The sequence below is a fragment of the Salvia hispanica genome, chromosome 3 (genome assembly GCF_029641045.1).
Source record: "Salvia hispanica isolate PSC_SH4W2 chromosome 3, Shi_PSC_v1, whole genome shotgun sequence".
Lineage (NCBI taxonomy): Eukaryota > Viridiplantae > Streptophyta > Magnoliopsida > Lamiales > Lamiaceae > Salvia > Salvia hispanica.
Window position 1 is genome coordinate 8975578 of NC_142694.1, and position 16999 is coordinate 8992576.

General features: G+C 31.0%; 1 protein-coding gene and 1 pseudogene across 1 annotated transcript; one reads left to right on the plus strand and one right to left on the minus strand.

Moving 5' to 3' along the window:
• Positions 1–2557: 2557 nt before the first annotated feature.
• On the minus strand, positions 2558–7677 carry LOC125210981 (protein LIGHT-DEPENDENT SHORT HYPOCOTYLS 10-like). The gene is made up of 2 exons (XM_048110645.2): positions 7156–7677; positions 2558–2946 (listed from the first exon to the last, which is right to left on the minus strand). The coding sequence occupies exon 1, from the start codon at positions 7652–7654 to the stop codon at positions 7166–7168; it is 489 nt and encodes a 162-aa protein (XP_047966602.1). The 5' UTR covers positions 7655–7677; the 3' UTR covers positions 2558–2946; positions 7156–7165.
• A 7877-nt stretch (positions 7678–15554) lies between these two features.
• On the plus strand, positions 15555–16324 carry LOC125216137 (dof zinc finger protein DOF1.5 pseudogene; annotated as a pseudogene).
• The last annotated feature ends 675 nt before the right edge of the window (positions 16325–16999 follow it).

The following is a 16999-nucleotide window of genomic DNA, read 5'->3' on the forward strand; positions in this document are numbered from 1 at the left end:
TTACTCTCTTCACTTTAACTATATAAATATCAATTCCTTAAATCATGTGCCCAAAAGAAGTGAGTCTAATACTCCGGGACGGAGGGAGTACCAATTTCAAAGTTCATGGGAAATACCAAATTTTAGGCAAAGTTCATGGTTTTAGAGACCAATTTCTCTTTATTATTCTAAAAGTAGCAGTGGTTTTTACTTAATTCTTTTCTATGGGTAAATGAATATAAATTTAAAGGTCGGTTCCAACTTAGTTCACGTGATGAGTGCTGAATTTAATACGGAAAAGATCATTAGGTGAAGGCATTTTGAAATTGAAATGTACATTAATCCGCAAATTCATGGATTGGTAAATATATTCGATGACCAAATTGACCTAGAATTGAATAATCCACAACCTGATGGAGCATTCACGAAAATAACCCGACGTCCATAGGATTTGATTAAAAATGACTGAGTTCCATTTAGTTTTCAAAAATTTGCTTTTGAAATTTAGTAAGTATTCCATCTCTTTCTAAAATATTGTTCATTATGTATATTGTTCATTATGTTATTTTATATTGTACCTTGACACATTGCTTATTCCATATTCGGTAAAACATTTAAAACCCGGGCTAAAAGAAATGAATACCTATTTTAAAGGATAAAGAGAGTACAGAGAATATAATATTTTTTTAAGAATATGGAGTATATGTAAAAATGTATTTTGATTTAAAATTTTAAAGTTATAGGAGTACTTATTATTTCAATTTATTCTAAACAATTAACATAAACTGTGCAGATATAAAATAACACTCCCTCTGTATACCAAATCCTGACACAATTTGTCATTTGGACCTCATATGCTATTAACTCATTACTTTCACATTTAAAAAAACATTTACCTTTTTCCACTTTTAGTAAGTAAACTGTGGATCTTATACTCCACTAACTCATTACGTTTACATTCCATTGTAATATAAAAATGGAACCAATAACTTTTTATTGATGTTTTATATAAAGTCAAACAATTTTTTAAAATTCGTGCCAAAATTATTCATTTTTATTTTTGAAAATTGCATTTTTACAATACATTACACTATTAATCATTATCCACTAATATTATTTCAACTACTTTTATGTTTTTAATAATGTGGATCATTACACTATTAGTAATGTCTTCAAAGCCTTGAATGAGGGAATAATAATACTCCCTCCGTCCGCGAAATGTTATCCAGTTTTGCCTTTTTGGTCCGTCCGTGAAATGTTGTCCATTTTGCCTTTTTTTTTTCTTTTGTGATAAATGAACTTTACTTCCCTCCAACTCATTACACTCACATTCTATTATAAAACTAATAGATATAAATGTAGGGTCTACATTCCACTAACTTTTTCCACTCATTTTTCTTCACATTTTTTAAAATCCACGCTGAGTCAAACCTGGACAATATCAATGTATATTCATTTGACGTTGCAAATCGAGAATTATCAAGAAAGGAGTAAAAAATATACTAATGTTTCCATGGCCAATTGGCCTGATAGATTAGTATACAAAATCCAAAAGTTTTGGGTAACCGGTTGAGAATTTCGAAAAAGTTACAGTCCAAATAATTTGTGATCGAAAAGCTGCAATAACCTCATAGACCAATTACGTACAGTTAGCCCAGTTGATATCGTTACCGGAAATTTGTAAAATTCGATTTTTGTGGTTAAAATCTGCAAAATTTATAGACTTCATAGCCTTTTTTTTTTTTTTTTTCAACTTGTCTATAAAGTCATAAACTTTTAAAATAGTTTAATTTTCCCCGTAAACTTATGTTCCATGAAAAGTCATGGATTTTACCAGACTATGTAAAATTCTCATCCGACCCGACCCGATAAATTTCCGACACAAACTTATCCTACATGGCGGATGCGTGACTTGACAAAACTCCCCTATGATTGTTTCTCTTCTATCTTTGCAATCTCTGTTCTTGGACTTATCACAAACATACAAGTAGCACAAATGAAAACATACAAACCAAATTCCACAAATCGAATTCAACATACAAATCGGCATAAACATACAAATCGAATTCCACAAATCAAATTCAGCATAAAAGTAGCATTAAATCCACAATTTAAATTGAACCTTAAATTTGTCATTTGACAAGTCACGCCTCTGACGCCACATATGATAAGCTTGTGTTGAAAATCTATTAGGTCGGATTGAATGGAAAATTTACATAGCCCGGTAAAATTCATTACTTTTCATGCAACATTTAAAGTTCATGGAAAAAACCAAACTATTTTGAAAGTTCATGACTTTATACACAATTTGCCCTTATTTTAATCTTCACGGAAGAGTTGGTTTTTTAGGAGGATCATCTAAACTGAACTGCATTTGATCGAATTATATGTTAAGAAACAATAAGCTTGAAATTGCACCACATATAACATGTCATAACCGAGATGACATATAATTCTAGTTTAGAATTCATATACTACGAAGTACCGGCCGCCTGCAATAATTAGCTCCCCTTTCATGAATGAAAAAAATTATACTATTATCAAAAACCAAAAATACGAAATTTCAAATGGAATCTATTACACAATCTGGAGGAGAATCTTGTACAATACTCTGTATGAAAATTTTCCATGATTCAATACAACAAACACAAACCCCTCGATTGTGAGGACTAGGACATTCACTTCAAACTAGACATATCGATCTTGTAAGCTTGAAAGATGAAACCACCAATAATTCGAATGGTACTTCAATATCATTAAACTACAACATATGTATACTTAGCACATGTTTGGTAGGGTAGCTAACTCCTCTAGATAGTTATCTACCCTACCAAACATGCTTTTTAGTATATTAAACTTTAGTATGTAAAAAAGCTCTTGATCTAGCAGTTTTACTAACTTCAAAATGTTGGTTATTCTCTCAACCTTGTTGCTCCATCCACTACAACTTGCTATGTGAATCTGGTCCTGCAAAATAGTCATAGAAAGTTGAGACTGATTACATAATTTCCTCAAATGTTGTCCCACTGAATAGAATGAACAACAACTTGATTATTCTACATAATCATGCATATCTACAGGTTTTTTTAATTTCGAAGTCATGCTCTAATTTCATATGAATTCTATGTAACATATGACGTGTATATATGGTACCATCAAACTTAAAATATTTAAATAAGATAAAACAGCATAGTAAAATATGAATGGGACATTTGACAGTGTGAGATTTTGATTTCATTAAGGAGGACTATGAAATGATTTAGAAAATTGAACTCATGGGTCGGACACAGTGGAAAAGGTCATCATCGGCGTTAGAAGACAAAGGCAGCGTGAAGCCGTCCCTTGCAATGAACAAAACTGAACCCTAGCCTCGAAGGATTAAGGCTGAGATGCCGCACCATGTGATCGACGGCAACTCCAAAGACTGAATTTTTAAAGGAGTTTTCTGGTCCTCATAGGTCGTCGGTAGGGTCGCGACCCTTGACTCCACCTGGACCCATCATTAATGGAAGCCAGTATATATACAAAATGCAATATACTATAGAAATAGACACAACTTCACACAACTTCTACATCATAGTGTGGAAAAAAAGTTGCACAAAGAAATCACAAGCTAAATCATCTAATGCAGAGCTGTACAATATCTTCAATGTCATGATACTCATGAAAATCAAAAGTACTCTACCAAACTTACAGTGATTCACGAAAATGAATTTACCAATAAAAGCACTGAGAACTTTCACAAACATATATCATTTCATATTTATACTAGAAACTTAGAGGTGACTCTGATGACATTTCAGGAAAATATTTGTAGTTTTTTAATACTATCAATTTTTAAGTTTATATGCGGTGTCAAGAAAATGTTTTTTTCAATTCTATCGATTTCATAAATTAGAGCAAACTTTTGAAAGTTTTAACAACTTGTTTTGCTTATGAATTATTTTGTAAGGGACTAAAAATGGTCATGACCTCAGACAAAACTATAAAATACTTACAAGCACAGCTTTTATATTTGAAGAGTTTGGCTTAATTCATGTCCTTGAAGGTCATAGGAAACAGTAAACATATATGTTCGACAGAGCCCAACTCATATTAAGTTTGAATATTAAAACTTAATTCAGTCAATAAAAAAAGAGAGGCTTAACTGCAGTTTAAGGGTTGATAAGAAGAATCAAGCTAATATATTGGCCTAAATTCAATTAAGTGTTAAAGTATCCTTTTAGACTAGATTGCACTAATCCTAGTCAAGCAATACATAGCTACCTTTCACCTTTGCGTGCCTTGCATTTTCTATATAAAAATATTTCCATATATCCTTATTTTCTCCTATTTTTATTGATTTTCACATATTTTGACACTATCTCATGTTATAATAAAAGAAAGCACAATCAATATTCAAGAAACCAAAATTTTTATAAACAAATGCTTCTATTCAACACCATGAAAGAAAAAATATCACTTATTATAAGAATGCAGTTATAATAAAAATCTTGAATGTGTATATATATAGAGATGTAATCAAGTCATAATTACACATTTGTACTATAAATATACAACAACGATTAAGTAATTGGATTTGAAGATTACCCTATATGTTTCACGTAACAACCTGTTAATATTGTTAACTTTAATTGATAATGGACAAATGGTAATTGATAAGTATGCCATTCTCCATAATTTCCAATTATGGTATAGTTTAAAATTTTGCTCATTATATTTAGTTACCTTAATTTCACAATTTCATAATAAAGATAATATTTTGATTTGTAATGAGAAAACTCTAATACTTTAATGAGAAAATTGTAGCTGTATACTTTACTGATTAATCTTATAGTTATGAATTATGATGATATAATTATAACATCACGATATAACCTTATGACAGATAGATGTGAGTTAGGGGAGGCAGATTTATCACCTTAAATTTCACACCTTCCATAATATTCGCTATCTTAATATAGTAGTATGATTTGTAAGACATTATTAACCTTTGATCAAATGAATATGATAAATTGATAATATGGTCTTTGTTTTGCACTAATAAGGTTTATTATTCTGATTCCTTATATCTTATGGTGAGTCTGTGTATCTCTTTCTTATTATTGTACCGTACATATAAATTCATTGAATCCTTAGTAGGATTGTTTACTGAATTAAAAAAAAGCATCACCTCCAATATTTTCACATACAAAACTAATAGATACACCATCCGGTCTCTGGGTCATTTTTTCATTTTTTGGAAGATCTCTCATAGTTGAGTCATTTCCATATATATAGTAATAATAAACACTTTCTTATCACTATTTCTTTACTCTCTCTAATTTATTCACTTTCTACATTATTCTGTCTACTTTTTTATCCATCTTACTTTTTTTTTATCTAACTACTTAACGCAATATACATTCTTTTCTTAAATTCCGTGCCGAAAAGTTTCGCCTCAACTATGAGGGAACAGAGGGGGTATAAAAATAAGACTCACATGTTCCTAACTTTTTAAACTCACTTTTCATTATAGTATTTCTTAAAACATGTTCCGGGTCAAAGTGTGACGTTTAATGACAGGCGGAGGGAGTAAAATAAATTTAGTATTTGATATCACGTCCGATACAGTAATAAAAAGGGACTTACAAATTCATTATAGGAAGGAGATTCATTTGATCTGTCACATACTACATGTTTAGGTTTCATACTACTATCTATTAGGACTATAGATTTAGTTTGGAAATTAGACAATGTTACTTCTTCTTTATCTAAAACATTACTCTATCCATCGGCCATTACTTGTCCCTAGTTTCATTTTTGGTTCTCCCACCAAAGCTTCTCTGTGTTTACTTTTCACTACTTTGAGAAATTAATACTCTAATAAATTTACTTTTCACTAACGTTTTCCACTCAATTTTTTTTACATATCTTAAAGCTCGAGTTGATTCAACTAGTAACAAGTAATGACAGACAAGGAAGAACAACATTACTCTTATAATGGATGAGGATAGCTGAGCTTCCCCATATATGAATATTTCACGCACATTTGGAAACAAATAGCATGGAATACCTAATAAAAAAGTGAAGAATCTATACATATATATCTATATTCACACACACTTACACTCACAAATGAATCTCATGCTCCCTTCTTGCACAATAGTGGAGACAGTTTTATTTTTTTTCATAGAATTTTAGAAAAATTATGTTAAAAAATAAAAAAAGTTAGAGAGATGGAGAGAGAATAAAGTGAGTGAGAAGAAATGTGACGATTTTTATTTAAAAAAGGAAATGACTCCAATACTATAAAATATACTAAAATGATAAAATGACTCCACTGCTACTATGGAACGGAGTGCCTACAAAAAATGAAGGTAAGAGACAGAAGGAGACAAATACTAACAACTATAGTATACTCCCTCCGTCCACCATTTAAAGAGCTATTTATGACTCAGTATGAGTTTTAAGAAATTGTTTAACTTCATGAAAAAAAGTAAAGGGAGAAAGTGAGTGAACGTGAGACTCATTTAAAATATTAATTTATATTGAATTGTAAATATAAAAAATTAATAGAATATGAGGTCCGTATATTAAAAGTGGTATAAAGTAAATGGTTCTGTTAACAAACTAAAATGGCATAAGGTTCTTTAAATCTAAATTGAGGATGGAGTGAGTATATAGATATGGTACTGTACTTATTAAATAAAAATATCATTAATTTAAATTCCCCAATTCAAGGAAAACCGCAGACATTGTATGCGTTGAACTGACATTCATGTCCCAGATCCCAAAGGCCCCAAAACAAGTACTACTAGTTTATTAACCATAATAAATATCTAATTTTAATTCCAGATGAATTACTGCATCGTTTTTAAAATGCCTCTTCTCAACACTAGCAAGACTCAATCAATCTTAGCTGAATTAGGGTTAAGTTGTGTAGGGTTTCAGGAATTACAGAGTATTCTTAAATGGAGTATATATTCAATCAATCAATCGATCTTGTGGTCCTGCCCCCTCCCTTTCTTTCTCTCTCCCAAATCTATATATTCACCCAAGTTTTAGTTCCAACTTTCAAAGCTTTTGCAGACACCGGATTGATGTTTCTCACACACCACTTGTCGCTTTCCAAACCTCAATATCGTGTTTCAATAACATAAAAAGAGAGAGAGAGAGAGAGAGAAAATTAATTACCTTGTTTGATTCAAGCGGGCAGCTCGGGATTGCTTTCATTCAATTTTCTCCTTTTCTTCTTCTTCTTATTATTAAAAGGAATCCCTCTGGCCTTGGACTGGCAGTCCTTGACCTCGCGCAGATACACTCGAATCGCTCCATTTCCGAAGGGGTTGGACTCGGGAGATCCGCCGTTCTCGTCGTAGGCGGCCCTCAGGCGCCCGATGAGGGCGTCCAGGCTGCCCCACGCCTGCCTTAGCGGGCAGGTGCAGGGCGCGGGGGGTTCGGGCTGCCCGAAGAAGGGGCAGCCATGCATGTGAACCTTAGTCTTCCCGAACTGGTCGAGGTATCTCATGAATTCCACCACGTGGCTGCAATTGAACTCAGAGAGGGAAACCGGCGGCCGATGATTCTTCAGATACTGCCCGAACGTGTTCCAGTCCCTCCTCTTCTGCGCCTCGTACCGGCTAATCGGCGCCGGGTTAATGTTGCTGCTTTGACCGCTCCAGGAGTCATTCATGGCTGTTTTTGGTATAATTTGGAAATGAAGAAGGTGAAACAAAATAATGGAATGGTTAAGACTTTTTATGATTTATTTATCATTACTTATTTTGATGGGACATTTTGTGGGACCTATTGCTAGATTGCTATGTGCATGCATTAATTTTCAACGTCTGTTTATAAATGCACCAGGATAGTTATCATTTTTTTACTATATTTTATCTTGATTTTGATTATTAGGGATTGTGTAAAGCATGATTAGTTTGGTACTGTGTGAATATTATTATGGGTTTGTACATCCATGAATTTATGATTGTGTCTGTGACCGGAGATCAGTCGCTGCAACTTTGTAACAATCAATGTTTTAAAAATTGGACCGATGGACAAACTTGGTGTAGTCACAATTAGCCAACTATAGCAACACCCATATATTTAAATAAATAGTACGAGTACGGTATACTACGAAAATAAATAAAATCGAAGTATAATTGAACAAAACATTATAAGCATAAAAATTGAGCATTCGTGCCAAGAAATATCATTAGTCCTACAATATAACTGCCCTATTTTCATTGTAATTGAGTCATTTTTTTTTATTTTAGTAGTAGAGTCATTTACTTGTTAAAAAAAAAACACATTTTTCTCACTCTTACTTTATTCTCTCTAAATTTTCATCTCTCATACTTTATTTTCTTTATATTTTATATTTAATACACTCTCTGTCCACTAAAAATGAAACATTTTTTTTTTGAGTTGTTCCATTGAAAATGAAACGTTTCCTAAAATGGAAACAACATCATCTCTACTTTTTTATCTCTCTTACTTTATTCTCTCATCTTTTAACTCACCAAATAATACTACATCAAATCTCGTGCTGAAAAGCAAAATTCAATTCTAGTGGGAACAGAGGGAGTATTTTATACACATTTTTCTTAATCTTTGTGTCTGAAAGAAATTCTTACACTACTATGGGACGAAGAGGGTACATAATGGAATAAGAACTTTATAATCACATTCGCAGAGTCCAAGATGATCGGCATAGGTTCTTTATTGCTATCGCATGATAGTTTATTTTTTCATGCATTTTCATTTTGTCAATATGAAATTTTCCACCCATATATCTGAAGCAATAGTCATTCGTACTGCTTCGGTATGTTTCTCAATACTGCCCTGGGCTAGGTATCATATAAACAGATGCGGGGGCAGAAATTTGGATTGCTGGAACATATTGTTATTACTTTGGTATCTTTTAATTAGTTTTGGGCCTGATTATTCTAACTACGTTTGGGTCTCGTGAAGATAGTTTGGGTCAATAGAATAAATTAGCTACACCGCTCTAATTTATTTACTTGGACCATGTTAAGTAAGAGATTGAGAGGGATCTCAAGTGGAGGGCTGGAGGCAATTCATGCATCTTCATCTTCCCTTAGTTGCAACTTGCAGGGCTATCTTTAATCTCTATCCACGTATTTCCTTTGTATTAAATATTCACCAAGTGCTTAATTAATGTGTTGTTTCTTCCATTTCTGCACGTACCACATCGTGGCCAAAAACTTACTATTTGTTCAATTATGGTGACAACACTAAGTTTACAGAGCCTTGATTTTATGTTTTCTAGATCATTATATAATTAATTATTTGAATGTCTCAAAATATTATGGAATTTTCTGGAGACTAAATTAGAATTTAATGTACTGAATAAAATACATTAATTAACTTCAAATCCAGTGTTAATTATATTTACGAGGAAAAGACACTCAAGACTCAAGAGTAATGCTTTTTAAGAAAACTTAATTCCCAATTATTTTGTTGATATATTGGAATCAACTTCTTAATCTGTCTCATTGTATTTTCACTACAAAATAATTACTTATTTTCTAGGGACACAAAAATAAGACGCAATTACTTGCATTGAATTTTTTTAAAAAAATAACAATAATTTATGATGTAAAAGAAAGCGTTATAAATAAATGACAAATTAACTTAATCTTTTGATTTTTTTTATGATACTTCCATTTGTGTCTTCTAATTTTAGTTGAGACATTAACAATAAAGATGTTTTTTTAAGTGTTGGTGGTACATTTAAAAACATAAATTAACCATGTTTATTACTTTTAACAATATTTATAAATAGTAGTATTATTATTTTTAATTGGTTAAATTTGAGAATTTTGAATTTGTTTTTTTTTGTTGAAGTATTAATGTTATGGATAATTCATTTATCTATCTATATAAGTCCTCTTTCTTTTAAGATTAATATTGAGAAATTATATAAAAATATGATTTTTGGAGGTTGTTAAATTTTTGTAAGTTAAGTTTAATATGTTTTGAATTTAGAAAACAGAATTAATTTTGATGATGTACTCATGCATATCACGGGCATGAAATAATTACTTTCAAAGAGTGAGCATCAATTTTAGTCCATATAATAATAAAATACATTTTACCGCTGATAGGTCTGAACTTGAAATAATATCGCCACAAATCTATTAAAATGCAAAATATTATTTGAAGTTTTTTTTTTCTATTTTACCCTTAAGCCTCTAAAGAGCATAAATATCAAATTTCTCTGCCTTTTCTCTCCTCTCTCCTCTCACTTTATATTTTTAGCTGTCACCTCTTTTCACATTCTCTATAGTATGTTACTCAATTTGGTCTTAGAAGTCCTATTTTTTAAATGGCATTAAAAATTATTTGACTTTATAAATAAAATTGGTAGAAAAAGTTAATAGAATGTGAATTTTCTTTTATATATGATAATAAAATGTGAATAAAGTAAATTAGTGGAATATATAGTTTACTTGTCAAAAATAGTACTACTCCATAAGTAAAATGAGACTTCTAACAGTGACCAAACAAAAATGGCAAAATAAGTTAATAAGACGTCTAATAGAGACCGGAAGGAGTATGTATAGCAATTTGAAAATTTTAACATAATTATTTATTTACTTAATTTAAATAATATATAAATATTTAAAAATATGTTTTATTCATTCAAATAATATGTTTTCAAATTTCAACGATTATATACTAAATAAAATATATATTTTCCCATTATTTTATTTAATATCGATATTAATAATTATTTATAATAAATCTATATATAATTAAAATAAATATTTTCTATCCAAAATATGTATGCAAAATATGAATAATAAAGATATGGCGTCCTCAATTAAAATAATTAAGGTAAATAAATTTGAATTAGAGCCGGTCCTAATATGCAAATAATGAGGTTTCCCAGCCAAATAGCTTGCCCAGCTTGCTACTTTTGGAATCTTGATTTAAATTATCAGTTACTCTATATAGTAATCTTCGTTTTCGTCTTATCCCACTAATATCTTTGTCCCTTAAAAATAGATCACATTTGCCATTTAGGGATGTCCTTTAAAAATAGACCAATTTTATTTAATAATTTTTTTTCTCTAATGAGGCGAGTCTCATTCTCCACTAACAATAGTACTCCGATCACTATTTTTTTCAATATCTCTCTTACTTTATTAAATTATGCATTCAATTTTTTGTCAATTCAAATGTTGTTTATTTTTTATGGAAGCAGAGAATATAAAATTTAAATAAAGTTTTAATATACTTAAGTATATATGGTTTTTGATGCTACTATTGAGATGATGCTTAGAAGTGTAGTTGTTAATTGATATACACAAGTCATGCTTTGTCTTTCAAACTTTAAATAAAATTATGCTAAAAAATATAAAGATGATCTATCAAATAAGTTTTAATCATTAACACGACAAGTGAGATGATTCTCAAAAGGCATATCGTCTTATAAACTCCACATGAAATTATTCTCACATTAAGTGTTTTTAAAATGATGTGCTTACCTTCTAAATAGTGGTCATAAGTCATGGAGTATATAGTTTTTCAAGCTTCAGACCAGATAATATTAAAAATCTAATGTTCTCAATTATTATTTGGCCGTAAACGTAAAAATAACCTATAAAGTTATTGTTTTTATAAACGAGTAGTAGAATATTCATCACATCGTAAGGTAAATATACATATTTTTTTCATTTTACTTTTCAAAAATCTTCATTCCTAATCCTGCATCAACTTTTTTTGTACAACTTGATCAAACGAAAATGCCCAAATAAAGAGGCTAGCTTGATCCTGTAGCATAAGAAATGATTATTATTTGCAGTAGTCCAAAACTTCAAAATCTTAGTATAAGAAATTATCTATACACTGGGCCAGATGTGTATATATGTATATAGGTTCCAACCCAATAAACTTTGTGAATTGTGAGAGCCCACCATATTTGCAACACCTCTCAAATGCCAAAAATTCATTGAATATGTCCAGAATCGTACTTGGATAGTTGGATGTGATGCTAAAGTGTTGTCCTTCTTGATTACAAGAGTTGCAAAGATAAAAGATTTTTTGTTTAAAATTACAAGATGAACTTGATTCATTTTTCTACAAACAAAATCAGAGCCACAAGAGAGAGTTTTGGCTCTATTTCCCATTTTATGACTATGATTAACCAGTACAGTTTTATTTTTTTTAATTGATACTATCATTTTAAATTATTCTATAGACACCAACAACTACTACTCCTAATTAACTTATATAGAAATATAAAAGTGCAAATAATCAGATCATGCTCCATCACATTCAACCCGTCCCCGGGAAGATATCAAACTTTTATTTTTAACTTATTATACTATAAAAGATGTCATAGTTTATAAAAAAGTTCAACACTAATCAATACATTCATCTACCATTTCTCTCTTCATTATTAGTTAGTACTTACTTTTTTCTCTCTTATTTATACATTCAATTATTATACTTTTTCTCTTTCTATTTAACACATAAAATAATAGTATTTTGTAAAATTTATGTCATCACCCAGATATAACATCTATCTCAAGAAAGAGGAAGCGGTATGTAATTCTTTCGAAGTGCCTTTAAGATCTTTAATTTAATTATTTATTGACATTATGGTCGCTTTTTTGGTTTCGTTTTCTTTTACTTTTTTTACGCTTTTTTGAGTTGAGCAAAAGTCATTAGCTATAGTAATAATAATGAATTTCTTTTATTATTTACTGCTATATTAAAGTAAAAAGATGAGAGTCTTTATATCAGACTTTTAATTGGTACTCTTGTATTTTTATATAGCTATAGCAATTACTCCATCCATTCACATGATTGATATTTTAACTCAATAAAATTGACATGATTAAGGTTAAAAGTGCGGTTTTTTTTCTAAAATCTTAGATGCTATTAGGATGTGTGCTAGAAAGTACTAGTAACTAGATGAAACTATCGATTATAGACTCAGGAAGAGCGAACTAAGCGGTTGTAGGAAGAGCGAACTAAGCGGTTGTCTAGTGCGACTGTTGTTAGAAATTTGGGCTTTCACATAACTAATTTAATGTGTATAGTTATATTTCAGTTGTCCAATTAAAGTTATTTATTAGAGATTAAAGTTTAGACTAAAGTGTATTTATTCGTTATGGAAATAAGTGTAGATATCATATGTGATTTTCTATTTGATGAGGGACCGAATAGAAAATAAAGGGACTTATATTATGTATAAATATATGTTAGGGTTATGTCCCCGGACGTCAGAAGAACATTCGATATCTCTGTATTCTCTCGGCAGACTACTACGAAGAATGTCTCTGATCGTTTAGAAGATCAATAGCCGCTACAAAAGCTATTCCGCCTATCAATTTAATATGGGTCAAGGTACGCTTCCGTTTTATTGTTTATGCTCCTTCTGCGTTGTTATTGGTTAATCATTATAGAGTGCTTTATGTAATTGTTCATTCAATTATTCCAACAACCGTTGTATAGCAAGGCTATGGTCGTCGAGTTTGGGGTACTCTAGGATTATCGTAGAGAGAGAAGAAAAAGAAAGAAATTATTATTTTTAGTACTGTACTGTTTAGTACACTTTTATATCATTGTTTAGCTACAGTATCAGTACTATGTATCATTGAAATTAATACACACAAGTGCCGGAAAAAAGTTCATCATATAACTCTGGTGAAAAAAATGAAATTTTGTGATTTCAAATTCAACACTGAGCATTGTTGAAGTGACCAAGTCAAACACAACTTCATGTTTGAAATTATAGTAAATTACCAATATTTAGACGATTAGATCCCTCTTCAACAGTTCAGCAATAAAGATGCAATCGGAATTTGGATTATTTTTTCTATAAAGGGCACTCCCAAAGTGAAAGTGTATCTTTTCAAAATGACAGTAGATATGTGGAAAATGATTTCAAAAATGTGGTTAGCCACTTTTGAATTAACCGAAAATAAAGAGATCTTTATCAAAGTAATCCCATAATCAAAGTCTACTTTTTTTCCATTCAAAGAAAAATAATTAAATGAGGAACAGATTCATTAGAGTAAGTGGAGATTCGAGTTGCAGGAAAAAGGAAGAGCATTACCATAACAGCATCAGACTGAGATTAAGGATCTATTCACCTTTAATGTTACTTTTATTTATTTTTCATTGAAAAAATATAGAGCCTCTTTAGTTCTTAATTTGTATGATTGGTTTGAGACCAAATCTAAAGTTACACGTGAAATTTGGAAAAGAAGCAACGCATCAAAAAAGTTTAGTGACCAAATTTTTTGTAGCACACATCAATATCATAAATATTTGTGTATTAACAAAGTTCCTAACTTTGGTATCAAACTTTTATCAATATTGAAAGCAGGCACCTAATTCCTAAATTCTAGACCTTAGCTGACATATTATATATATACGGTTCAATACTTTTAAAATGAAATAATATACTAGTATAATTTTTAAAATGAATCACTTCTGTTTAGTCCATTTATGTTCTAGACAAACATACTAAATATGTTTATAAAATGATCAACCAGTCAAATTAGTTACTCAATAAAGTTAAGTAATCATTTCGACATTAATTCATTTTCAAACTTATAATGTTTGCTGGCTTCGTGATTTATAACCAAAGTGAAGAAGAGAAAAAGGGTCACTCATATAAGATCGCAACGATTTTGAAAGTGATCCGTTTAATTTCACCATTTTTATTCCTTAAATTTCAAGACAAGAAATGGTGAAACAGTGTTAGAGAATAGAGAGAGGAATAAAATGGATGGAATTGGACACAAGTTGCCTAACCCTATAAAAACGTATGTTGACTTGGAAAATATTTCATTGACTCATTAAAATACAACAGCTGTAATTGGCATTGAACATATTTATAGAAAGGTTATGTTATCCGTTGCAACTATTTTATAAATATTTAATTAAAGATATGTTTTTATGAACAAATTTTTTTTAACGACGGTCATTTTTAACTTTTAAGACACATAACAAATTTTTGCTTCAAATGAGATCATTGAGATGTGACCTATTTTTTTTTATATATTTCTTATGTTACTAATTTTATGTTAAAACTTTGTAGAGTAAAAAATTATTGATTGTTAAAACTTTGTAGAGTAAAAAATTATTGATTGTGAACGGAAGTAGTATAAATTTTATATATCTCGAACCATGTTACCATGATATTTCAATCATCAATATCTTAAGTCGTTGATCTTTTATGTCCCTTGTTATTTAAAAAAGAGATGAAGAAAGTGGGTTGGATAAAGAGCAAGTGGATTTCATTTTAATTAATCAAATCAAAAGAAACTTTTGGGCTTTATCCCTTTAATCTTTACCTTTATGCTCCCACTTTGCACTCAACATACCTGGCCTGGGCCCCACTTCCCCTGGTTTTCAAACTAAACAAGATCATGACATGGATAAAAAGTTGAGCATCAACTTTTTTCACTTAACCCCACTTCTTATTGGCTACCACATCATTTCATTTAATTTTAATTTTTACAGATGCTATTTTCTATTCAACTACAGTATGTGTAACCACAATATTTTCCTCACATAAATCCTTATATATAAGAATGGTAGTGTGATTGAGTTCATACATAACAAGTCAATAAATACTCTTCCTTAAATACCTCAATACTTCATCACACCAAATCACCCCTTTAATCAAATTTAATTCTTTAATCTCTCTTTGTTGTGCTTCCATGGCGGAGGTTGAGGAAAGAAACATATCGGGGATCAAGTTGTTCGGAACAACGATCCCGATCATTAAGGAGCGATCAGAAGCGGGCGATTGTGATCGTGAATCATGGAAAGCGGAAGATCGGGCGGCTGAGAAGAGGCCGGACAAGATCATCCCGTGTCCGAGGTGCAAAAGCACGGAGACCAAGTTTTGTTACTTCAACAACTACAATGTTAATCAGCCCCGACACTTTTGTCGGGGCTGCCAGAGGTACTGGACGGCCGGAGGGGCCCTCCGGAACGTCCCCATCGGAGCCGGCCGCCGCAAAAATAAGCCGGCCACGTCGGAGGGGTGCTTCTTTAATGATGCGCCGCGGATGGAGGTGGAGGAGTGGCGGGCGGCGGAGCATGGCGGTTTTGAGGCGGCGAAGAGGAGGAGATGCGATCTCAATAGTCAGAGTTGCTGAGATATCCGATTCTTTGTCGTGTAGTTTAAGGATTAATTTAATTGTGGAAAATAGAGAATAGGATATGATCGTTTTTCTACGTTTCTTGTTGTACATATGCACCTTGTACTAGTTGGTGATTTTAAATTTTTGTATATGATTATACCGTTGAAAATACAAGTAAGACGCGTAGACTAAGAAGCTAGTTTATGTGTAGAAATGTGTGGTAATGAATTGGTCTAACAAGTTAATATATGGTTTATTGAAAAATGGAGCAATATGAAATTAGCCTCGTGATTTTGCGAGTATAATATAATTAATTAAATTCAATCATTTTGTTGTGACACTATTGTTTTTGTAAGTAAATTTCTCATGCTATATCATATAGAGTATATTATACAATCCATTTTACTTGAATATAAGTATATGATTGTTAACATAGTCTTTGAATTCTCTGCAAATGTAGAACAAGTGTAATAGCAGTATGATTGTTAAATACAGTACTTAAAATTTACTCATCTGACAAATTGCGGAAGGAGTATTTTATAGGTGGAGTTTTATAAAAGTAATATTTTGCCAACTATGATACTAATCACAAGAGTGGAAATTGAGATGGAAAACTTCCTTTTGCAAAATTCATTAATTCGCAATAATATAGTAAGACTAGATATATGAAGGCCGGCGCACTTGGATTTTTTAGGAGAGTTTTTGATACGATATGATCTGCGCCATTCAACAATCTATTTAAGTTGCATAGCATAGGAATCTAATGAATAATAAAACAAGGGTCAAGAACTAAACACCACAAAGCTAAAACACAGCATTCTAGATAAATCAATGTTCGAACACGCTACGAACAATTATATTTAAACTCTCGAATTTTTTAGATGATGAATGACGAGAAA

Coding starts and splice junctions, on each gene's coding strand:
- LOC125210981 (XM_048110645.2), bottom strand. CDS start 7,654: ATGAATGACTCCTGGAGCGGTCAAAGCAGCAACATTAACCCGGCGCCG.